General features: G+C 40.3%; 1 protein-coding gene across 14 annotated transcripts in view; it reads right to left on the bottom strand.

The window, feature by feature from the left end:
* PKNOX2 (PBX/knotted 1 homeobox 2) overlaps nt 1-27,056 on the bottom strand; it is a 1,550,023-nt gene that overhangs the window by 380,019 nt on the left and 1,142,948 nt on the right. For all 14 annotated transcript variants that reach the window (XM_053691420.1, XM_053691421.1, XM_053691419.1 and 11 more), the window contains one exon: nt 3,044-3,180. In XM_053691420.1, coding sequence (XP_053547395.1) covers nt 3,044-3,180 — 137 coding nt within the window. The remainder of the gene's footprint in view (nt 1-3,043; nt 3,181-27,056) is intronic.

The raw sequence follows: 27,056 nt of genomic DNA on the forward strand, positions 1-27,056 counted from the left end.
AAAACAGAAAGGGCCGAAATCTGTCCCCTCAGGGAACTGGCAGAAATGCCCTTCCTCAGACCCTCCTGGAGAAAGGAAAGAATACTAGCAATCTTAACCTTATGCCAGGCTAAACCACGCTCTTCACACCAGAATAAGTTAGCTCTCCACACCTTATGATAGATGCGACGAGTAACAGGCTTACGAGTCTGAATGAGAGTGTAAATAACCCTCTCAGAGAAACCTCTCTTGGCTAAAACTAAGCGTTCAATCTCCACGCAGTCAGCCTCAGGGAATCTAGATTTTGATGAACAAAAGGACCCTGTTCCAGCAGATCCCTTTGACAAGATAACTTCCACGGAGGAGATGAGGACATCCCCACCAGGTCCGCGAACCACATCCTTCGCGGCCACGATGGAGCAATCAGTATCACTGATGCCTGCTCCTGCTTGATGTGGGCCACTACACGGGCAAGAAGTGGTAACGGCAGAAAAATTTAAATTAGATTGAACCTCCAAGGTACTGCTAAAGCATCTATTAGCTCTGCCTGAGGATCCCTGGACCGCGGCCCATATCTGGGTAGCTTGGAATTGAGCCGGGACGCCATGAGATCTATCTCCGGCATCTCCCACCTGTTGCAAATCTCCGCAAACACCTCGGGATGGAGAGATCATTCCCCCGGATGAAAGGATTGTCTGCTGAGGAAATCTGCTTCCCAGTTGTCCACACCCAAAATGTGGATCGTTGACATTGAGCAGTTGGGGGGCCTCCGCCCACTCCAGAATCCAAGATACTTCCCTCATTGCTAGGGAGCTCCTCATTCCCCCCTGATGGTTGATGTAAGACACCAAGGTTATCATGTCTGATTGGAATCTGATAAACTGGGACAAACCCAGAAGAGGCCAAGTCTTCAGAGCATCGAAGGTCGCTCAAAGTTCCAAAATGTTGATCGGGAGGAGAGATTCCTCTCGAGTCCACAGGCCCTGTGCCTTCCTGGCACCCCAAACAGCTCCCCATCTTGATAGACTTGCATCTGTCGTCACAATCTCCCAGGATTGTCTCAAAAAGGATGTCCCTTGGGACTGGTGATCTGGACAGAGCCACCAGGAGAGCGATTCTCTCGACTAGTTGTCCAGAGAAATCTGTTGAGAAAGATCCGAATGATCGCAATTCCACTGTCTCAGCATGCACAGCTGAAGTGGTCTGAGATGGAATCTGGCAAAGGGAATGATGTCAATGCTGGACACCATGAGACCAATCACCGAGCCATAGAGGGCTTTAACGAGGTCTGGAGGGCAAGACAAGTGGAAGTTAGCTTGTGACGTCTCTGGTCTGTAAGGAATATCCTCATAGATATGGAGTCTATTATAGTACCCAGGAATTCCACCCTGGTACTGGGAATAAGAGAACTTGTTTCTAAGTTTATCTCTGACACTTCTCTGCCAACCTCCTGTGACGAAAGGCAAAGAATCACTGGGATATGAGGGAAGTAGGGTGAGTATTTAAGACTTTGGCTGGGGTGTCTTTGCCTCCTCCTGGTAGTCAGGTTCAGTATTTCCCAACAGTACGGAATGATGCCGTGGACTCTCCTCATATTAAGAATGGAATTTTGTTTTTACAATGTCTAATGAATGCCGTTATCTGTTCAGTATAGTACAAGACTCCACCTCTCGTGTGACGTCACTCTGCTCCGACGTACGTTTCGCCAATCACAGCTTGGCTTTTTTGAGGATCTCGATGTGATTGATTTGGACACTCTCGTTTATATACACTTGTTTTACAAATAAATTGTTATATTTTATCCACTTTGAGTTCTTCCATGCAGAGTTTTAACCCATTTGGGACCTCAATCTTTGCATTTTGTCTCCTACTTGGAGTCTTCCTGTGCCTGAAAATCTAGAGCTTGAAGCTCTAGAGTATGTGAGTACCACTTTCTGCCTCTTTATGAGCTATTTATTATCAGCAGGACTTCACTATATGTGTTTTTTTCCTTCTTTTTCCCTGAGGTTTTTGTGGAAAGTTCAACAGCAGTTGTCTTCTTTGGGACTTTTTGAATATATCCTTTTGTGCACTATCACATTTTTTGTGTGTTTATATAGATATTTCACAGCTAGGTCACGTTGAGTTTAATGTCCCTTTAAATAGCATCTATAGCTAATACTTCAGCATGAGTGATGTCTGTGGGACCTAAACAATGTACATTACAACCTGGCACACTTGGGTTAACTCAGCTAATGCAGTTAAACCAATACCAGGAGCAGAATGTTCCTGTGCAACTCAGTCATGTCACGTTAACAGTGTTCTGTATAGACTAACAGATATTATAGTTTATTTCAACGCATCACAAGAGGAGAGAGAAAGGACATAGAAGGGGGATTCCTTACAAATTCACAGTTATAATTCATGACAAGGTCACTACTAGAAATGGGAAAATGACTGATACATTAAAAACAATGAGTAGTGCGTTTGTTCTAAATTAATGTAAATGTCTACTGATTATTTAATATTTCTGTTACAAACAAATGTTGTTTCCCTTTATTGAATGCAACTTTCCTATAATGATTCGCATAGACATCAAGGTGGTAAGTGCACAGTAATCAGTGTAATACAATAGTCATTTACACATTCATTTTTACTAAATCAGCAAACAGATGTCAAGTGGAACATGTGAATAGCAATACATTAGTCAGTACAGTTTATATCATTTTTATGCTCCCCACAAGCAGGTGGTTCTCCCTGCAGCTAAGGGTTCTGGGTATGAGGTCAGACACACGATGAGCCCTGCAGGAGCTAATGCTGTGTCAGGTATATTTTAACCTTTTGTTTATACACAGCACTTTCTCACGCCAACACCGTTGCTACTGTGCATTTACATGACATTTGTTGATCTGAGAGACAGTTTTTGCTTTAATCTCATTAAGTTATGTAAGAGCGACAAGCGGTGTGAAAACAAACTCTGTGAAGAAAGGTTCTGACAAGTTAGCCGTAGGCTGCATCCTCACACAGCGCTCACAGACAGGAACATTAGCATTTGCAAGAGGATGAGAGCAGTTCTTTCAAGTACCTGTAGACAGCCCTCTTGTCAGCTTCTAGCTGCGCCTGAGGGTCAATGGGCGCTCCAGGGACGGGGTTTGTGGCTGCAGAGGATGCTGGGAGATGGACTGGCTGGGCCTTGGTTGTCTGTTGAGCTGTGGCCGTCATCTGTACAAAGAGAAAAGATCAGAGTTATCTCCAGCCTCAGCTTGTACGTCACTCTGAGAAATAGTTTATACTCATTTACTGTGAAATCAGTAGGTGCGGCCTTTAATGTGCAAACATTTATTAAACTTGCACTTCTAAATACTGAGGAAAGTGTAAAGTAATTCCTGTTTGTTCTATTTACTGATGAACCTGCCTTTAGGACATGTGAGTATAGTGTGTGCATGTGAGCATAGTGTGTGCATGCGAGTATAGTGTGTGCATGTGAGTATAGTGTGTGCATGTCAGCATAGTGTGGGCATGTTAGCATAGTGTGGGCATGTCAGCATAGTGTGTGCATGTGAGTATAGTGTGTACATGTCAGCATAGTGTGTGCATGTGAGCATAGTGTGTGTATGTGAGCATAGTGTGTACATGTCAGCATAGTGTGTGTATGTGAGCATAGTGTGTGCATGTCAGCATAGTGTGTGCATGTCAGCATAGTGTGTGTATGTGAGCATAGTGTGTGCATGTGAGCATAGTGTGTGTATGTGAGCATAGTGTGTGCATGTGAGCATAGTGTGTGCATGTGAGCATAGTGTGTGCATGTCAGCATAGTGTGTGTATGTGAGCATAGTGTGTGCATGTCAGCATAGTGTGTGTATGTGAGCATAGTGTGTGCATGTCAGCATGGTGTGTGCATGTCAGCATAGTGTGTGCATGTCAGCATAATGTGTGCATGTCAGCATAGTGTGTGCATGTCAGCATAATGTGTGTATGTGAGCATAGTGTGTGTATGTCAGCATAGTGTGTGCATGTCAGCATAATGTGTGTATGTCAGCATAGTGTGTGCATGTCAGCATAATGTGTGTATGTGAGCATAGTGTGTGCATGTCAGCATAATGTGTGTATGTGAGCATAATGTGTGTATGTGAGCATAGTGTGTGTATGTCAGCATAGTGTGTGTATGTGAGTATAGTGTGTGCATGTCAGCATAATGTGTGTATGTGAGCATAGTGTGTGTATGTCAGCATAGTGTGTGCATGTCAGCATAATGTGTGTATGTGAGTATAGTGTGTGCATGTCAGCATAATGTGTGTATGTGAGCATAGTGTGTGCATGACAGCATAATGTGTGTATGTGAGCATAGTGTGTGTATGTGAGCATAGTGTGTGCATGTCAGCATTGTGTGTGTATGTGAGCATAGTGTGTGTATGTGAGCATAGTGTGTGTATGTGAGCATAGTGTGTGTATGTGAGCATAGTGTGTGCATGTCAGCATAGTGTGTGCATGTCAGCATAGTGTGTGCATGTCAGCATAGTGTGTGCATGTCAGCATAGTGTGTACATGTCAGCATAGTGTGTACATGTCAGCATAGTGTGTGCATGTCAGCATAGTGTGTGCATGTGAGTATAGTGTGTGCAGGTGAGTATAGTGTGTGCAGGTGAGTATAGTGTGTGCAGGTGAGTATAGTGTGTAACACTATAAATAACTAGAGAACTTTATTATAAAACACACTGCTGTATCACTATAAATAATTAGAGTAATTTAACCACAAGTATATAAATAAATACAAATATACTTAACGTTTTATATAGTTTTATATATATATATAGATCTGCACAAGGAGCGAAGTGTGAGAAGGGAGGGGCAAACATTAAAAATAAAATATAATGTTATTGTTTTAGTTAAATAAAACTATTTAAATTATTATTACGACAATCATTATGTTTCTCCTTCCAATAAAGTACAGTTGAAAAGTTGATTAAATATGAATGATTAACCTATTAAAGACTAGATTACGAGTAGCGAGCTAACTGTTGCGCAAGCAAAAAGAGGTTTGTCGTGCTCTTTGCACGTGTCGGAAGTAGCGTGTGTATATCAGGTTGACAGTAAACGCATTAGCTTGAGTACAATTAAATATAACAAGCGCTGGGATAGTGCAACCACAGAGCTCTGGATAACTGTTACACAAGACAAAAAGGTTGCACAAAACACATCAAAAACAAAATTTATGCTTACCTGAGAAATGTATTTCTCTCTGGATATGGAGAGTCCATGATGTCATTCAATTACTAGTGGGAATATCTCTCCTGGCCAGCAGGTGGAGGCAAAGAGCACCACAGCAAAGCTGTTAAATGTCACTCACTTATCCATAATCCCCAGTCATTCACCTGAAGGGAAATGGAAAAAGAATAACACAAAGGTGTAGAGGTGCCTGAGGTTTAGACAAAAATAACTGTCTCAATAAAGGGGGGGGGGGTCGTGGACTCTACATATCCGGAAATAAATACATTTATCAGGTAAGCATACATTTTGTTTTGTTTCCTAAGATATGGAGAGTCCACAATGTCATTCAATTATTAGTGGGAACCAATACCCAAGCTAGAGGACACAGAATGAACAGGGAGGGAGAACAAGACAGGCAGACCTAAACAGAAGGCACCACCGCTCAAAGAACCTTTCTCCCAAAAGAGGCCTCAGCCGAGGCAAAAGTATCAAATTTAGAAAATTTTGAAAAAGTATGCAGAGAGGACCAAGTTGCAGCCTTGCAAAGCTGTTCCACAGAAGCTTCATCTTTGAAAGCCCAAGAAGAGGAGACAGCCCTAGTGGAATGAGCTGTAATTCTCTCAGGAGGCTGCTGTCCAGCAGTCTCATAAGCAAAACGAATCATACTTCTCAACCAGAGGAAAAGAGAAATAGAAGTAGCCTTCTGACCCTTACGCTTTCCTGAGAAACAAACAAACAGGGCAGAAGACTGGCAAAAGTCCTTAGTCGCCTGTATGTAGAATTTTAGAGCACGCACAACATCCAAGTTGTGCAACAGACGTTCTTTATGAGAAGGAGGATTGGGACAGAGAGAAGGAACAACAATTTCCTGATTAATATTTATATCCGAAACCACTTTAGGAAGAAACCCCAATTTAGTTTGAAGAACCGCCTTATCCGCATGAGAGATAAGGTAAGGCAAATCACACTGCAAAAGCCCAGAGTTCCGAAACTCTCCGAGCAGAAGAGATAGCAACAAGAAACAAAACCTTCCAAGATAGCAACTTAAAACCTATGGAATGCATTCACTCAAACAGAGCCTGCGGCAAAACTTTAAGAACAAGATTAAGGCTCCAAGGAGGAGCAACAGGTTTAAACACAGGCCTGATTCTGACCAGGGCCTGACAAAAAGATTGAACATCCGCCAGACGCTTGTGTAACAAAATAGATAATGCAGAAATCTGATCTTTTTTTGGGGGTCCCCCGTTTTTATTTTTATAATATATATATATATATATATTTTTTCACATATATATATTTTTTCATATATTTTTTTCACATTTTTCCACTTTAATTTTTCACATAGATTTTTTCACTGATTCATCGGTTTACTTTCACCTTTTTTCATCTGATCTTTTCACTGGATTTTTCCACTTGACTTTATATATTTTTTATACCAAGGGAATTATATAACTTATTTATTGGACTTATTTCTCATTCTCTAGAGATCATTTCACGTGACTCATATTTGTTTATCTCCGTAATTGGTGACATAACTTATTGTCTCGATTGTCAATTGTTTTTTAATTTATTTGTTTTCAATTTATTTGTTTTTAATATATTTTTAATTTGCATTTTAGTATATATGTTACATGGATCCATGCTATTAAGTATTTAATTATATGTTAAATAAATGTCTGATTATCATTGATTTATTTGTTAGAATCTTCCTTTGCCTCTAGTTGGCGCTCTTGGATTATTTGTTGTATTTAGAGAACTGACTGACAACCCTTTCTTCAGATATTCCTGGAGAAAAGACAAAATTCTTGGAATCCTGACCCTAACTCCAAGAGTAGCCCTTAGATTCACGCCATAGCTTATGGGAAATTTGGCTTGCGAGCCTGGATCATGGTCTCAATGACTGACTCCACGCTTAGACAGAAATAAGCGTTCAATCTCCAAGGAGTCAGCTTCAGAGAAATGAGATTTGGATGGGGGAATGGACCCTGAGTTAGAAGGTCCTTCCTCAGAGCCAACCTCCAAGGCGGCCGAGAAGACATCTTCACTAGGTCTGCATACCAGATCCTGCAAAACCATGCAGGAGCTATTAGAATTACTGATGCTCTCTCTTGTTTGATACGAGCAATAACTTGTGGAAGGAGCGCAAACAAAGGAAAACAGATATGCTAGACCACCAGAGCATCTATTAGAGCAGCCTGAGGATCTCTTGACCTTGAGCCGTATCTTGGAAGCTTTGCGTTCTGCTGATTAACCTGAAGAACACCTTTAGGTGGAGAGCCCACTCCCCGGGACAAAATGTCTGTCGGCTCAGGAAATCCACTTCCCAGTTGTCCACTCCAGGAATGTGGATGGCAGATAGACAACAATTGTGAGTTTCCGCCCACTGAATAATCCGTGTCACCTCCTTCATGGCTAAGGAACTCCGAGTTCTTCCCTTGTAGTTGATGTAAGCCACTGAGGTGATGTTGTCCGACTAAAACCTGATAAACCGGGCTAAGGACAATTGAGGCCAAGCTATCAGAGCATTGTAAATCGCTCTCAACTTCAAGATGTTTATGGGGAGAGAAGACTCCTCTCGAGTCCATAGTCCATGCATCTACAATGAGTCCCAGACTGCTACCCAGCCTAGCAGGCTGGCGTCCGTGGTCACAATCACCCAGGAAGATGTCTGGAAGCATGTGTCCTGAGACAGATGGTCCTGAGAAAGCCACCACGGGAGAGAGTCTCTTGTTGACTGGTTTAGATCTATCCTTAGACAGATCCGAATGGTCTCCGTTCCATTGTCTTAGCATGCATAATTGCAGAGCTCTCAAATGGAATCGAGCAAAAGGGAATGTCGTTCATGGAAGCGACCTTCAGACCAATTACCTCCATACATTGAGCCACTGATGGCCGAACAGTAGACTGATGGGAGAGGCAAGAGGAGAGAATTTTGGATTTTCTGACCTCCGTCAGAATAATTTTCATAGATAGGGAATCTATTATGGTCCCTAAGAAAACTACCCTTGTAGCTGGAACAAGACAACTCTTTTCCAGTTTCACTTTCCAACCGTGGGAACATAGAAAAGACAACAAGATGTCTGCATGAGAGTTTGCTTGTTGAAAAGATGGCGTCTGAATATGTCGTCCAGGTATGGCGCCACTGCAATTCCCCGAGACCTGATCACTGCCAAGAGAGCCCCCAGAACCTTTGAGAAAATTCTGGGAGCTGTGGCAAGGCCAAACGGAAGAGCCACAAACTGAAAGTGTGTGTCTAGAAAGGCGAATCTCAGGAATTTGTGATGATCCCTGTGAATGGGAACATGAAGATACGCGTCCTTCAGGTCTATAACTGTCGTGAACTGACCCTCTTGGACCAAAGGAAGAATGGTTTCCATTTTGAAGGACAGTACCCTGAGAAACTTGTAGAGGCACTTTAGGTCTAAAATGGGTCGAAAAGTTCCCTCTTTTTTGGGAACCACAAACAGATTTGAATAGAATTTTAGACCCTGTTCCCTTACTGGAACTGGAACAATCACTCCGAGGGATGAAAGGTCCTGAAAACAGATCACGAATGCCGCTCTTTTTACCTGGTCTGCAGATAATCTTGAGAGGTGGAATCTGCCCCTGGGGGGGACAGTTTTAAACTCTATTTTGTATCTTGTTAATAGGGAAAGTCTGCCCCCCACTTGATCCGAACCTGGACCGGGGCTGACCTTTCATGCTGACTTAGACTCAGCTGAGGGTTTCTTTGATTGCTTCCCTTTATTCCAAGACTGATTGCGGTTCCAAGAAGACTTGGACTGCTCCTGCTTGGAAGAGGGAGAGGAAGACTTTTGACCTTTGAAGTTACGAAAGGAACGGAAATTACTTTGACGTCCTTTGAGTCTGTTCTTCTTGTCTTGCGGTAGAAAAGACCCTTTTCCACCTGTAATATCAAAAATGATTTCTGCCAGACCAGGTCCGAACAAGGTCTTCCCCTTGTAAGGAAGAGCAAGAAGCTTGGACTTAGAGGTAACATCAGCTGACCAAGATTTTAGCCACAATGCCTTGCGGACTAGAACAGTGAAGCCAGACATCTTGGCTCCCATTCTAATAACTTGCATGTTAGCATCAGAAATAAAGGAATTGGCTAGTTTGAGAGCCTTAATCCTATACTGCATCTCCTCCATCGGAGTCTCTACTAAAATTGATTCAGACAAGGCGTTGCACCAATTCGATGCCGCACTTTGCTTCTGTGGCAATACAAACTGCAGGTTGCCATTGAAGACCTTGATGAACATACATCCAAGGGATCCTTAAAGGATCCTTAAAGGAGCAGCTATCCTCTATAGGGATTGTAGTTCTCTTAGCCAGGGTAGAAATAGTACTTTCTACTTTAGGCACTGTGCACTAAGAATCTTTAATGGAGTCAGCAGCAGGAAACATCTTTTTTAAATACGGGAGACAGGGAGAGAAAGGATTCCCTGCCTTCTCCCATTCCTGTGAAATAATCTCCGTCACACGGTCTGGGACAGGAAAAACTTCCACAGAGGAAGGAACATCATAGTATTTATAACGTTTACTAGGCTTCGTAGGGTTGACAACGACAGAAGTATCAGAGTCGTCCAAAGAAGCCAATACCTCCTTTAAAGGGACAGTCAAGTCCAAAGAAACTTTCATGATTTAAATAGGGAATTTAATTTTAAACAACTTTCCAATTTACTTTTATCACCAATTTTGCTTTGCTCTCTTGGAATTCTTAGTTGAAAGCTAAAACTAGGAGGTTCATATGCTAATTTCTTAGATCTCTGATCTGAATGCATTTTGACCACTAGAGGGCATTAGTTCATGTGTTTCATATAGATAAAATTGAGCTCATGCACGTGAAGTTACCCTGGAGTGAGTACTGATTGGCTAAAAGTCAAAAGAACTGAAATAAGGGGGCAGTTTGCAGAGGCATAGATACAAGGTAATCACAGGGGTAAAAAGTGTATTTCTATAACTGTGTTGGTTAAGCAAAACTGATATTTTTAAACAACAAAAATTCTGGTGTTGACCTTCCCTTTAACAGTACACAAAGGTGTTCAAGCTTGAATCTGAAGTTTACTTCTTCAGTATCAGATGAAGGAATAATACTGTCCGAATCTGAGATTTCACCCTCAGAGGCTACAGGCGTAACTTCCTCATCAGACTTATGATAGAGGACAACCTGCCTAGAAGTAGGTGGAACAGAAACATTACTATATGAATGTCTTTTCCCAGCATAGGAAAAGTAAATAAAGCAGCAGATACTGCAGAAGATACCTGTGCAGCAAAATCTGCAGGCAAATAAACTCATCCAGGAGGCTGAGAGGAACTGCAGGGCACTGTATGTGACGCCATAGAGGCTTGGGACATTTGAGGATAAAGCTGTGGCATTGCCTGAACACCATCATCCTGAGAGACATTGGGCTCATAGGGCAATAATTTATTTTTAAATTGAAGTGTTCTAACTAAGCATGCAGCACAGAATTGCATAGGCAAAACAATTTGTGCCTCTAGGCATAACAAACATTTGTCAAAAAACACTGAGTCTTGGTCCATGTCCATAATACTAAATAAAAAAATTCCCAAAATTGTAGAATGTTTTTTAAATACACTGTCACTTTAAGAATTTTTAATACCACAATTTGGCTGCCAGAAGTTTCTAAAATAATCGTATAGTAGATCAACACTGAAGAAACTGAAATTCAATGACGCCGCTCCGCGAATATCCGACAGCAGAGAGAAGTCACATAACCGGCAGAGAGAGGAAACTACGCAGCAAGTAAAAGGCGCACGTTTCCCTCTGCCTACAACATAAGATGCAAGTAGCTGCAGCTGGTTTCAAACGCAAGCAGTTTGTCAGTTAGCCTGTTCTAGCTAAGCAAGCAAAGACAACCAACTGCCAAATGTTAAGTTTACACATAAATCCCTGTATAATACATAAGCCACACACATACTAAAAGTATTTTAACAAAATTAGCCCAAAGAGCAAAAATATCCCAATAAAGGGAAGATTAACCCCTACTCTCAACATACATAATGTGCCTGCCCACTGCCAAAGAAAATCCTGTATAAAGGATTTTAAAAATGTCTCCATCTACTGCATATGACATATTCTTCTGAAGTGACAGTCTCCAAGACCTAGAAGACAAAAGCACTTACCTGCAGTCTAGCTGTCCGGCAGGAAGACGGCTCACAAGGCGTGAAGGGACACATACTCCTTACAGAGACCTGTAGAAAAAGAAAGAACAGAGTAACCAACTCTGGCTTTCTGTACCATGGGCAGCAATGTGTTAGGAAACAAAGCAAGGACTTTAAATACTGTTTTAACACAGGGATCCCTTAATAGGGTGATTGCAGCAATACAGAAACCACTGCTAGACAGCAATGAACGAAACATGAACGATACAGGCTGTCTAGCAGTGGTTTCTGTATTGCTGCAATCACCCTATTAAGGGATCCCTGTGTTAAAACAGTATTTGAAGCAAAAAATCTGAGATTTTGCATATCTAATTTGCATATCTTACCCAGAATCCTTTTGTGCATTGGTAACAATGTACATGGAGTTTTACTGGGTAAAAGCAAGCGGGGAACTTGCCAGGATGTGCTAATTTCCTATGCAAATGTTGTATTGATGCAATATTTGCTAATGACACATTCACGTTCCTGCGTTACCTACAATTACTCTTCAATAAAGGATACCATGAAAATGAAGCAGACTTGATAATAGAAGTGAATGGCAGAGAGCAATGAGTGCCTCTGTATAGTGTGCTTCCTCTTCTTTATGCTACCACTGGGATGAACCAGGTGTCATTGTTAAGCACAATGGCACCCTGGTGTCTGCTATTTGTGAGCAATTTATTGAGTAAATGAGAGCTTGCTGTTGATATCTGTGCTTTGCTGATGACACTGTAGAAAGTGTGTACAGCTTGGTCTTTAATGTTGCTTTGATGGTGTGCGAGTGTTTATCTATAATGTTACTGGGTGATGAGACTCCCAATACTGTGACACATAATATGAGAGCCTAACTTGGCAGCTCTGCATTGACAGGCTATTAATGGGTTAAACCCAATGTGACTGCAAATCCCTGTAGATGTTTTATTTACTCTCCGTATAAACCTAATTAACTGAAAGCTTCCAGTGGGAGGAGGTGTGCGTCTAATAACACGTCAGGTACATGACACAGGGGGCTGGAAAGTTTATATTGTTTGAGAGAAGAAGTTTTATTACTGGAAATACAGACTGAGGTGAACTTAGTCATCAAGCGCCCAGAAACCTACTTTGTTAAGATGTCTGCATGACTATAAAATGCATATTTATTTCTCAAGTCAACAAGGCTGCAATTATTCTAATCTTCCTGCAATCTTCAGAGTGTGAACTATTCCGCACTCCAGAGCTGTGTGAGATATTTCGGATTCCTGTTGGTTCGCTATTTTGTCAGCAACTCTCTAATTGAAAGACTTAAAGAAACTACAGAGATATAAAAAGGGGCAGCAGCAAACGCAATGAAAATGTAAATCTCAGGCCAGTGATTTTTGGTTTGAAAATAAGCCCCAGCTGAGACATAGTTATTGCATTGTGCTCTGAAAACACAAGTCGGCTGAACAGCAATGGGAGATCTGTAAAGCTCCCGGGGGCCAATTCTACAAACTATGAGTTTCATTGTCAAGATGTAAGCTAAGTGTTTATCACTAAATAGGTTTCTATTTTACAGATAAATCTTTATGTCGGCTGGATTGGGAGAAATAAAAAGCAAAAATACAAATATTTGACCTTCACTGCTAAAAACACATGGTTACCGTGTACTGGGTACCACTAACCTATAGTGAAATAAAGGTAAAGAATTGTGGTGCCACAAATAAACTACAGAAGTAATAGTGTGAGAGCATAAAAACAATAGCGCATGCACACCAACATGTCACTGACCACGGGAGGCGTCACTGGAGAATGCTGTGAATTTTACAAGCCACTTTCTTAATGCTTATTTCCTTGTAGAAGACAACTGGGACTGCAGTGTTTGGGTTTTGGGATATGCAGCCAAAGTGCAACGTTCCAGAGAATCACACAACTACTGTACTCTGAAACAAGTCCCATATGTTGTGTGCAGTGTCACGTGCTGTGTGCAGTATCAGGTGTTGTATACAGTATCACATGCTATGTGCAGTGTCACGTGTTGTATACAGTATCACGTGCTATGTGCAGTGTCACGTGTTGTATACAGTATCACGTGCTATGTGCAGTGTCACGTGTTGTATACAGTATCAGTTGTATACAGTATCACATGCTATGTGCAGTGTCACGTGTTGTATACAGTATCAGTTGTATACAGTATCACATGCTATGTGCAGTGTCACGTGTTGTATACAGTATCAGTTGTATACAGTATCACATGCTATGTGCAGTGTCACGTGTTGTATACAGTATCACGTGCTATGTGCAGTGTCACGTGTTGTATACAGTATCACGTGCTATGTGCAGTGTCACGTGTTGTATACAGTATCACGTGCTATGTGCAGTGTCACGTGTTGTATACAGTATCAGTTGTATACAGTATCACGTGCTATGTGCAGTGTCACGTGTTGTATACAGTATCACATGCTATGTGCAGTGTCACATGTTGTATACAGTATCACATGCTATGTGCAGTGTCACGTGTTGTATACAGTATCACGTGCTATGTGCAGTGTCACGTGTTGTATACAGTATCACATGCTATGTGCAGTGTCACGTGTTGTATACAGTATCAGTTGTATACAGTATCACATGCTATGTGCAGTGTCACGTGTTGTATACAGTATCACGTGCTATGTGCAGTGTCACGTGTTGTATACAGTATCACATGCTATGTGCAGTGTCACGTGTTGTATACAGTATCAGTTGTATACAGTATCACGTGCTATGTGCAGTGTCACGTGTTGTATACAGTATCACATGCTATGTGCAGTGTCACATGCTATGTACAGTGTCACGTGCTGTATACAGTATCACATGCTATGTGCAGTGTCACGTGTTGTATACAGTATCACATGCTATGTGCAGTGTCACATGCTATGTACAGTGTCACGTGTTGTATACAGTATCACATGCTATGTGCAGTGTCACGTGTTGTATACAGTATCACGCGCTATGTGCAGTGTCACGTGTTGTATATAGTATCACATGCTATGTGCAGTGTCACGTGTTGTATACAGTATCACGTGCTATGTGCAGTGTCACGTGTTGTATACAGTATAACATGCTATGTGCAGTGTCACGTGTTGTATACAGTATCACATGCTATGTGCAGTGTCACATGTTGTAAACAGTATCACGTGCTATGTGCAGTGTCACGTGTTGTATACAGTATCACATGCTATGTGCAGTGTCACGTGTTGTATACAGTATCACATGCTATGTGCAGTGTCACATGCTATGTACAGTGTCACGTGTTGTATACAGTATCACATGCTATGTGCAGTGTCACGTGTTGTATCCAGTATCACGTGCTATGTGCAGTGTCACGTGTTGTATACAGTATTGAATGACACCCCCTGCTAGCGGCTGATTGGCGGCAAATCTGCAGGGGGCGGCATTGCACAAGCAGTTCACAAGAACTGCTTGTCTATTGATAAATGCCGACAGCTGTCGGCATTTATCTATGTGTGGCAGACATGATACGCTACATTGTATCATGTCCGCTCGCACATAAATAAATTGGCCCCTTTGTGTTTACCACCTCAGATGGAAGTTTATTCCTTGAATCCACCACCCTTTCTGTAAAAAACTGCTTCCTCACATTTCTCCTGAATCTGCTTCCCTCTAACTTTAGATTGTGACCCCTTGATTTGGCATTATTTTTTTATGGAAAATGCTTTCAGCTTCTACTTTATTAAGCCCCATCATATATTTGAAGGTTTCTATCATGTCACCTATTTTCCTTCTATCCTCTAAACCAGGGGTGCCCAATATGTAGATCGTGGCCGATGTGATCAAAATGATGTGGTCAAGTTACACGATCGCAACACTGGGGCGTGAGTAGAGTATGGTTGCTAGGGATACCGCTTTATCTGCTGCAGTGTTTGAAGGGGCAGGTCATTAAACAGTCTGATGGTCGGACACAAAAAGTGCTTAAGGATTGGTTCTTGAGGGACATCGATTTCAGATGATTTTTGAACAACACAATTGTCCTATCAAAAGCATGGTTGAGTGAGTACTCTCCCAATGAATATGGCGGTATAGTATAGGTAGGAGGGTAATCGTCAATAGACAGAAAGAAAAAGTAAAGGCGGAGGCTGCTGTGCTATGTTAAAGGAACAAGTCTGATTGATGTCTGGCAATGAACGTGTTGACCCGGTAAGAAATGGTCTGCATGGCGCGCTATTGAAATGTATAAGTGTAAGTCTCATTGGGTCATATCAGGCCAATCCCGCAGGGCAAAGTAAAAGGGGTCAGTGGCAGTATTTGAATGCAGTGTTTTGTAAAATGGCACAAGGAGTTGCTCCTGTTAACCTGAATTAAAGTCAGTGCTACTTTTGTCATCAGGATTAATCTGTTGTATCTTTATGCTTTTGCACATCCATGTGTTGCTAAATCATGCAACCTTAAAGTTTTTTTTTTCATGATTTAGATATAGAACATGCAGTTTTAAACAACTTTCTAATTTACTCCTATTATCAATTTTTCTTCATTCTCTAGGTATCTTTATTTAAAAAAGCAGGAATGTAAGCTTAGGAGCCAGCCCAAAAAAGTGTGGGCACCCCTGCTGTGAACTATACATATTTAGATCATGGAGTCTTTCTTTGCATGTTTTATATCTTAGACCAGGTACCATTTTAGTAGCCCTCATTTGGTAGCAATCTGAGACTAGGATTATAAATGTAGCACAATAAAGCTTTCTGATATCTGTTAAAGGACCTACAGAGGTCCCTTTCAGAAGACAAATGAAGTAGATTTAGTGTATCTGCTGAGCTGAGCTGGTCTATTAGGCATCTAACAAGCAAAGAGCCGTCTTATGAGCGTGACCTGGGAAGGAAACATCAGCCCATCTGTCTTCACTTGTAACAGCATAAACGTCTCATGTTTCCCAAAGACATAAAGTAGAGGCCACTATAACAAATACATAGTAACAACCTACAACTGCTTATTAAAGCTCTGATGCACCTGATAATGCTGCATTTAGACTGTTGGTTTGGGCAGCGAGCGGCTTCAGTAGCTCCCACTGATTTCTATGCAGAGTGAATTTGTTCCTATTGTAAAGTCTGAGCGCAGCTATAGGGTATTTATTGTGTGATCTCATTATAACATTAGTCATTCAGCTTACACGTAACTGAGCACCTCACAGCCTGGACCAAAGCTGCAGATCTGAGGAATGATACAGTAATACTAGACTGAGAAATTGTACTTAAAATGACATGAAACCCAAAATATTTATCTCATGATACAGATAGAGAATACAAATGAAGCAAATTAGATAATAAAAGTAAATTGGAAACTTACTTTTATTATCTAATTTGCTTCATTCTCTTGGTATCCTTTGTTAAAGAAACAGCATGAGGCAGATATGTGCAGCCACCAATCAGCTATGGAGGCTACCTAGGTATGCTTTTCCACAAAGGATACCAAGAGAAAAAAACATATTAGATAATAGAAGAAAATTGGAAAGTTGTTTATAATTCTCTGCTCTATATGAATCATAAAATAAAAACTGGGTTTAATAAACAGTAAAGTTAAAAGAAAACATATGTTTTAAGCCACCTTATTAAGGGCCTTATGGCTAGAGTTAACATTCACCTAGATTACGAGTTTTGCGCTAAAGAGGGTGCAAAACTAATGCCATAAAAGTTGCATTATTTCACTCTCCATAGCGCTACCATTACGAGTTACTGAAAAGCCTTAATTAGTATGTAGGATAGCCTTATGCTTATTTCAGGCATTAATTAGTATGCAGTATACACTTATGCTTATCCCAGGCATTAATTAGTATGTAGGATATCCTGATGATAATTTCAGGCATTAATTAGTACGTAGGATAGCCTGATGATTATTCCAGGCATTAATTAGTACGTAGGATAGCCTGATGATTATTCCAGGCATTAATTAGTACGTAGGATAGCCTGATGCTTATCCCGGGCATTATTAGTATGTAGGATAGCCTGATGATTATTCCAGGCATTAATTAGTACGTAGGATAGCCTGATGATTATTCCAGGCATTAATTAGTACGTAGGATAGCCTGATGATTATTCCAGGCATTAATTAGTACGTAGGATAGCCTGATGCTTATCCCGGGCATTATTAGTATGTAGGATAGCCTGATGATTATTCCAGGCATTAATTAGTACGTAGGATAGCCTGATGATTATTCCAGGCATTATTAGTATGTAGGATAGCCTGATGATTATTCCAGGCATTAATTAGTACGTAGGATAGCCTGATGATTATTCCAGGCATTAATTAGTACGTAGGATAGCCTGATGCTTATCCCGGGCATTATTAGTATGTAGGATAGCCTGATGATTATTCCAGGCATTAATTAGTACGTAGGATAGCCTGATGCTTATCCCGGCATTATTAGTATGTAGGATAGCCTTATGCTTATTTCAGGCATTAATTACCATGCAGTATACACTTATGCTTATCCCAGGCATTAATTAGTATGTAGGATACCCTGATGATTATTCCAGGCATTAATTAGTATGTAGGATAGCCTGATGCTTATCCCGGGCATTATTAGTATGTAGGATAGCCTTATGATTATTCCAGGCATTAATTAGTATGTAGGATATCCTGATGATTATTCCAGGCATTAATTAGTATGTAGGATATCCTGATGATTATTCCAGGCATTAATTAGTACGTAGGATATCCTGATGATTATTCCAAGAATTAATTAGTACGTAGGATAGCCTGATGCTTATCCTGGGCATTATTAGTATATAGGATAGCCTGATGCTTATCCCAGGCATCAATTAGTACGTAGTATAGACTTATGCTTATCCCAGGCATTAATTAGTATGTACAATAGCCTTATGTTTATCTCAGGCATTAATAATTATGTAGGATAGCCTTATGCTTATCCCAGGCATTAATTAGTATGTAGGATATCCTAATGCTTATCCCAGGCATTAATCAGTATATAGGAAAGCCTTATGCTTGTCTCAGACATTAATTAGTATGTAGGATAGCCTTATGCTTGTCCCAGGCATTAATTAGTGTGTAGGATAGCCTTATGCTTATCCCAGGCATTAATCAGTATATAGGATAGCCATATGCTTGTCCCAGGCATTAATTAGTATGTAGAATAGCCTTATACTTATCCCGGGCATTAATTAGTAGGTAGGATATTTGTATGCGTATCCCAGGCATTAATTAGTACATAGGATAGCCTTATGCTTGGCCCAGGCATTAATTAGTATGTAGTATATCCTTATGCTTTTCCCAGGCATTAATCAGTATTTAGGATAGTCTTATGCTTGTCGCAGGCATTAACTAGTATGTAGGATAGCCTTATGCTTATCCCAGGCATTAATCAGTATATAGGAAAGCCTTAAGCATGTCTCAGACATTAATTAGTACGTAGGATAGCCTTATGTTTGTCCCAGGTATTAATTAGTACGTAGGATAGCCTTATGCTTATCCCGGGCATTAATTAGTAGGTAGGATATTCTTATGCGTATCCCAGGCATTAATTAGTATGTATTATATTCTTATGCTTGTCCCAGGCATTAATCAGTATTTAGGATAGTCTTATGCTTGTCCCAGGCATTAACTAGTATGTAGGATAGCCTTATGCTTATTCCAGGCATTAATTACAGTGTGATCTAGAGAAGACACTAACTGTAATGTGACTTACAGTATGATCTAGAAAGACACTAACAGCAGTGTGACTTACAGTGTGATCTAAAGAAGACACTAACAGCAGTGTGACTTACAGTGTGATCTAGATAAGACACTAACAGCAGTGTGACTTACAGTGTGATCTAGAGAAGACACTAACAGCAGTGTGACTTACAGTGTGATCTAGATAAGACACTAACAGCAGTGTGACTTACAGTGTGATCTAGAGAAGACACTAACAGCAGTGTGACTTACAGTGTGATCTAGAGAAGACACTAACAGCAGTGTGACTTACAGTGTGATCTAGAGAAGACACTAACAGCAGTGTGACTTACAGTGTGATCTAAAGAAGAGACTAACAGAAGTGTGACTTACAGTGCGATCTATAGAAGACACTAACAGCAGTGTGACTTACAGTGTGATCTAGAGAAGACACTAACAGCAGTGTGACTTACAGTGTGATCTAGAGAAGACACTAACAGCAGTGTGACTTACAGTGTGATCTAGAGAAGACACTAACAGCAGTGTGACTTACAGTGTGATCTAGAGAAGACACTAACAGCAGTGTGACTTACAGTGTGATCTAGATAAGACACTAACAGCAGTGTGACTTACAGTGTGATTTAGAGAAGACACTAACAGCAGTGTGACTTACAGTGTGATCTAAAGAAGACACTAACAGCAGTGTGACTTACAGTGTGATCTAGAGAAGACACTAACAGCAGTGTGACTTACAGTGTGATCTAGAGAAGACACTAACAGCAGTGTGACTTACAGCGTGATCTAGATAAGACACTAACAGCAGTGTGACTTACAGTGTGATCTATAGAAGACACTAACAGCAGTGTGACTTACAGTGTGATCTAGAGAAGATACTAACAGCAGTGTGACTTACAGTGTGATCTAGAGAAGACACTAACAGCAGTGAGACTTACAGTGTGATCTAGATAAGACACTAACAGCAGTGTGACTTACAGTGTGATCTAGAGAAGACACTAACATCAGTGTGACTTACAGTGTGATCTAGAGAAGACACTAACAGCAGTGTGACTTACAGTGTGATCTAGAGAAGGCACTAACAGCAGTGTGACTTACAGTGTGATCTAGAGAAGACACTAACAGCAGTGTGACTTACAGTGTGATCTAGAGAAGACAATAACAGCAGTGTGACTTACAGTGTGATCTAGAGAAGATACTAACAGCAGTGTGACTTACAGTGTGATCTAGATAAGACACTAACAGCAGTGTGACTTACAGTGTGATCTAGAGAAGACACTAACAGCAGTGTGACTTACAGTGTGATCTAGAGAAGACACTAACAGCAGTGTGACTTACAGTGTGATCTAGAGAAGACACTAACAGCAGTGTGACTTACAGTGTGATCTAGAGAAGACACTAACAGCAGTGTGACTTACAGTGTGATCTAGAGAAGACACTAAGTAGCAAAAAGGATTTGTTCCAGCCGCCAATAGTTAAAAAACCTTTATTTCTTCATATGGGGTCTTTAGACAAACATACAACGTTTCAGACCTGCTATAGGTCCTTAGTCATGTATACTGAACATACACTGATTCATCATTTAAGGTAGGTGATCTAGAGAAGATACTAACAGCAGTGTGACTTAGTGTGATCTAGAGAAGACACTAAAAGCAGTGTGACTTACAGTGTGATCTAGAGAAGACACTAACAGCAGTGTGACTTACAGTGTGATCTAGATAAGACACTAACAGCAGTGTGACTTACAGTGTGATCTAGAGAAGACACTAACAGCAGTGTGACTTACAGTGTGATCTAGAGAAGACACTAACAGCAGTGTGACTTACAGTGTGATCTAGAGAAGATACTAACAGCAGTGTGACTTACAGTGTGATCTAGATAAGACACTAACAGCAGTGTGACTTACAGTGTGATCTAGAGAAGATACTAACAGCAGTGTGACTTACAGTGTGATCTAGAGAAGATACTAACAGCAGTGTGACTTACAGTGTGATCTAGAGAAGACACTAACAGCAGTGTGACTTACAGTGTGATCTAAAGAAGACACTAACAGCAGTGTGACTTACAGTGTGATCTAGGGAAGACACTAACAGCAGTGTGACTTACAGTGTGATCTAGATAAGACAATAACAGCAGTGTGACTTACAGTGTGATCTAGATAAGACAATAACAGCAGTGTGACTTACAGTGTGATCTAGAGAAGACACTAACAGCAGTGTGACTTACAGTGTGATCTAGAGAAGACAATAACAGCAGTGTGACTTACAGTGTGATCTAGAGAAGACACTAACAGCAGTGTGACTTAAAGTGTGATCTAGAGAAGACACTAACAGCAGTGTGACTTACAGTGTGATCTAGAGAAGATACTAACAGCAGTGTGACTTACAGTGTGATCTAGAGAAGACACTAACAGCAGTGTGACTTACAGTGTGATCTAGAGAAGACAATAACAGCAGTGTGACTTACAGTGTGATCTAGAGAAGACACTAACAGCAGTGTGACTTACAGTGTGATCTAGAGAAGACACTAACAGCAGTGTGACTTACAGTGTGATCTAGAGAAGACACTAACAGCAGTGTGACTTACAGTGTGATCTAGAGAAGACACTAACAGCAGTGTGACTTACAGTGTGATCTAGAGAAGACACTAACAGCAGTGTGACTTACAGTGTGATCTAGAGAAGACACTAACAGCAGTGTGACTTACAGTGTGATCTAGAGAAGATACTAACAGCAGTGTGACTTACAGTGTGATCTAGAGAAGACACTAACAGCAGTGTGACTTACAGTGTGATCTAAAGAAGAGACTAACAGAAGTGTGACTTACAGTGCGATCTAGAGAAGACACTAACAGCAGTGTGACTTACAGTGTGATCTAGAGAAGAAACGAACAGCAGTGTGACTTACAGTGTGATCTAGAGAAGACACTAACAGCAGTGTGACTTACAGTGTGATCTAGATAAGATACTAACAGCAGTGTGACTTACAGTGTGATCTAGAGAAGATACTAACAGCAGTGTGACTTACAGTGTGATCTAGAGAAGATACTAACAGCAATGTGACTTACAGTGTGATCTAGAGAAGACACTAACAGCAGTGTGACTTACAGTGTGATCTAGAGAAGAAACGAACAGCAGTGTGACTTACAGTGTGATCTAGAGAAGACACTAACAGCAGTGTGACTTACAGTGTGATCTAGAGAAGACACTAACAGCAGTGTGACTTACAGTGTGATCTAGAGAAGACACTAACAGCAGTGTGACTTACAGTGTGATCTAAAGAAGACACTAACAGCAGTGTGACTTACAGTGTGATCTAGGGAAGACACTAACAGCAGTGTGACTTACAGTGTGATCTAGATAAGACAATAACAGCAGTGTGACTTACAGTGTGATCTAGATAAGACAATAACAGCAGTGTGACTTACAGTGTGATCTAGATAAGATACTAACAGCAGTGTGACTTACAGTGTGATCTAGAGAAGATACTAACAGCAGTGTGACTTACAGTGTGATCTAGAGAAGATACTAACAGCAATGTGACTTACAGTGTGATCTAGAGAAGACAATAACAGCAGTGTGACTTACAGTGTGATCTAGAGAAGACACTAACAGCAGTGTGACTTACAGTGTGATCTAGAGAAGACACTAACAGCAGTGTGACTTACAGTGTGATCTAGAGAAGATACTAACAGCAGTGTGACTTACAGTGTGATCTAGAGAAGACACTAACAGCAGTGTGACTTACAGTGTGATCTAGAGAAGACAATAACAGCAGTGTGACTTACAGTGTGATCTAGAGAAGACACTAACAGCAGTGTGACTTACAGTGTGATCTAGAGAAGACACTAACAGCAGTGTGACTTACAGTGTGATCTAGATAAGATACTAACAGCAGTGTGACTTACAGTGTGATCTAGAGAAGACACTAACAGCAGTGTGACTTACAGTGTGATCTAGAGAAGACACTAACAGCAGTGTGACTTACAGTGTGATCTAGAGAAGACACTAACAGCAGTGTGACTTACAGTGTGATCTAGAGAAGACACTAACAGCAGTGTGACTTACAGTGTGATCTAGAGAAGACACTAACAGCAGTGTGACTTACAGTGTGATCTAGAGAAGATACTAACAGCAGTGTGACTTACAGTGTGATCTAGAGAAGACACTAACAGCAGTGTGACTTACAGTGTGATCTAGAGAAGACACTAACAGCAGTGTGACTTACAGTGTGATCTAGAGAAGACACTAACAGCAGTGTGACTTACAGTGTGATCTAGAGAAGAAACGAACAGCAGTGTGACTTACAGTGTGATCTAGAGAAGACACTAACAGCAGTGTGACTTACAGTGTGATCTAGATAAGATACTAACAGCAGTGTGACTTACAGTGTGATCTAGAGAAGATACTAACAGCAGTGTGACTTACAGTGTGATCTAGAGAAGATACTAACAGCAGTGTGACTTACAGTGTGATCTAGAGAAGACACTAACAGCAGTGTGACTTACAGTGTGATCTAGAGAAGAAACGAACAGCAGTGTGACTTACAGTGTGATCTAGAGAAGACACTAACAGCAGTGTGACTTACAGTGTGATCTAGAGAAGACACTAACAGCAGTGTGACTTACAGTGTGACTTGACTAGGCACTAGGAACCAGAGGAGGCTACTAAACTTAATACATATTCTAGGAAATAAAACTTACAAGGAAATACTGTGATCTTAAAAGGAAATTAAACCAAACTTTTTGATTTACTTCTATTGTCATTTTTCTTTGTTCTTTTGGTATATTTTCTTTAAAAGCAGGTACATAAGCTCAGAAGTGTGTACGTGTCTGGAGCACTATAAAGCAGCAGTTTTGCAAGAAAGCTATCCATTTACAAGAGCACTAGATGGCAGCACTATATCCTGCCTTGTAGTGCTGCAGATGCTACCTAGGTATCTCTTCAGTACAGAATATTATGGGAAAGAAGCACATTTTATAATAGAAGCAAATTGAAAACTTTTTCAAACTTTTATGTTTTGTCTGAATAACAAAGGAATAAGTTGGGGGTTCACGTCCCTTTAATACGTTTATAGCTCAGAGGAGAAAAGAAGAGAGAGGATACAGACGCATCGTCTCACAATGTAGCTGACCAGCCCCAGCTGCCCACCTCTCCTGGTGCCCTGATTGGCCAATCCGGCCTTGCACTGGAGAACACAAAGCTGTTATAGGAAAGATATAAAATGATTCATAAGCTTTAAATCGTATAAAACAGGTATCAGCCATGCTGAAGGGTTAAGCTACACCTTGCAATCTCCATGCTTTGTCCTTCTTTGCTGCACAGTGACCCCCATCAATAACTCAGCTGCTATGTTAACGAACCGTGTACATGAAGTCGCTACACGTTTTCCTAAGGTGCAGGATAATTATATTGCGGTGACAGTATGTGACACTAATCAGGGAGCCATTCACAGACCTACACCCAAGTCGTATTATCTCTGTTCCGCTTAAAAACTGGTTAATAAGCAAACGTTGTTAGAAAAAGCTTAAAGAGACAACCAACTAGGCTAACAAATTCATCATATTATAAAAAAGCGTAAATGGAACATGTGTAAAATAAAAACACAGCACATTCACTAAACGTTTGCTGTGTGAATAGGAGAAAATGCGTAGAAAAAAAAAAGTGTTATACTATCAGTAAATCTTAGAGCTCATTGGCTGGGGCTCCAAGACGGATTTCCCCCACGGCTATTGGCTAAGAGGTGGAAACGTAACCTCTCAAACAAATAGCGTTCTGCTGCGGGCTGTCTCAGTAGCTCAGTGCAGGGAACGCTGCAAACAAATAAAGGAGCTTTCAGCATGAAGTATTTTATACTTTATGACTGAATGTCCCCTTTATTTTTTCCGATGGTAAATCCTAGCGTTTCACAAACTCTAGGATTTACTATCACTTTAATAACAGTTATCATGTAAAATGCTGCCAGTGATGCAGTATTTAGGTTAAAGGGACAGTCAACACCAAAAATGTTATTGTTTAAAAATATAGATAATGAGACCCATTTATCAAGCTCCGAATGGAGCTTGAGGGCCGTGTTTCTGGCAAGTCTGTAGGCTCGCCAGAAACAGCAGTCTAAAGGCCGTTGCTACATAACCTGTCCGTCTGCTCTGAGTAGGCAGACAGACATCGCCGCAATTCAACCCGATCGAGTACGATCAGGTTGATTGACACCTCCCTGCTGGGGAATCTGCAGGGGGCGGCGTATTTGCTCTCCGCATTCAGCGAGGTCTTGCGGACCTGATCCACACTGTCGGATCAGGTCCGCAACACCTTTGATACATAGGCCCCAATCACTTTATTACCTATTCCCCAGTTTTGCATAACCAATACGGGTATATTAATATACTTTTTCCCTTCATAATTGCCTTGTATCTAACCCTTTGCAGACTGCCCCCTTGATTCAGTTCTTTTGACAGACATGCATTTTAGCCAATCAGTGCTGACTCCTAGGTAACTCCACGGGCATGAGTACAATGTTATCTGTATGGCACACATGAACTAACGCCCTCTATCTGTGAAAAACTGTCAAAATGATATTATAGACAGCCTTCAAGGGCTTAGAAATTAGCATATGAGCCTACCTAGGTTTAGCTTTCAACTAAATATACCAAAAAAACAAAGAAAATGTAAGAATAAAAGTAAATTGGAAAGTTGTTTAAAATTACATGGGCTATCTGAATCATGGAAGTTTAATTTTGGCTAGACTGTCCCTTTAACTCCTTCCACTGAGGGTCATAAGGAGAATGTTCAAGTCACAAACATTTTTTATGATATTGGTTTCTAAAAGACAAATTTCTCCTATAGCTGGTTTTGAGTATTTGACTTAAAAACTGGGGATATTTAAATGGTGCGCTTTTGTTGTGCACAACAGTCTCCTAACCCAACAACCCTGTGAGGTTTTGGGCCAAGTAACATTTTAGTATTAAGCCCTCAGAAGCAGAATTCTAGATTCTAAAGACTTACAGTAACGGGTGAGGAAGAATCCTATTGGTCACTAGGATAGATGACAAGTGGCTTGCTAACGTTTGCGTGAGAGAACAGGTTTATCGCAGCTCTTTGCATGCGTTGGAAATAGCACGCTTTTTCAAGTTGAAAGTAAATGCGAACGTATGAGTGCAATCGTGATTTACGCTAGTCGGGTTAGCGTGACTTCAGAGCTCTGGTTCACGGTTACGTTCAAATACAAAGTGGAAAAAACATCACGAAAACATATCACAAAATTATTGCTTCAAAATATTGCATTAAAAAGATATCAGGTCGCAAAGGAAACCATTGAAACACATGTATATTGATATTTATTAATATAAATATATATGTATGTATTTCTATACATATGTATTTATATGTGTATATATGTATGTATATGTATTTATATGTGTATATATGTATGTATTTCTATACATATGTATTTATATGTGTATATATGTATGTATATGTATTTATATGTGTATATATGTATGTATATGTATTTATATGTGTATATATGTATGTATATGTATTTATATGTGTATATATGTATGTATATGTATTTATATGTGTATATAAGTATGTATATGTATTTATATGTGTATATAAGTATGTATATGTATTTATATGTGTATATATGTATGTATATGTATTTATATGTGTATATATGTATATATATGTATTTATATGTGTATGTATATGTATTTATATGTGTATGTATATGTATTTATATGTGTATATATGTATGTATATGTATTTATATGTGTATATATGTATGTATATGTATTTATATGTGTATATATGTATGTATTTCTATACATATGTATTTATATGTGTATATATGTATTAACATACATATATACATGTACAGATATACATATTTATAGAAATACATACATATATATTTATATTAATAAATATCATCCTGTGCTCGGGTTAGCTCAAGCTGGCGGCAGTGCCATTTTGAGTTCAAAATGAGGTTTCATTAAAGTCATGTGACTGAAACTTTGTGGTTTTATTTTTTTACTGCAAACTTTTGATTGCAAAGGCGCGTAATTTTTACTTGGAACCTCTAATTTGCGCAAAATGG

Source organism: Bombina bombina, chromosome 8, assembly GCF_027579735.1.
Source record: "Bombina bombina isolate aBomBom1 chromosome 8, aBomBom1.pri, whole genome shotgun sequence".
NCBI lineage: Eukaryota > Metazoa > Chordata > Amphibia > Anura > Bombinatoridae > Bombina > Bombina bombina.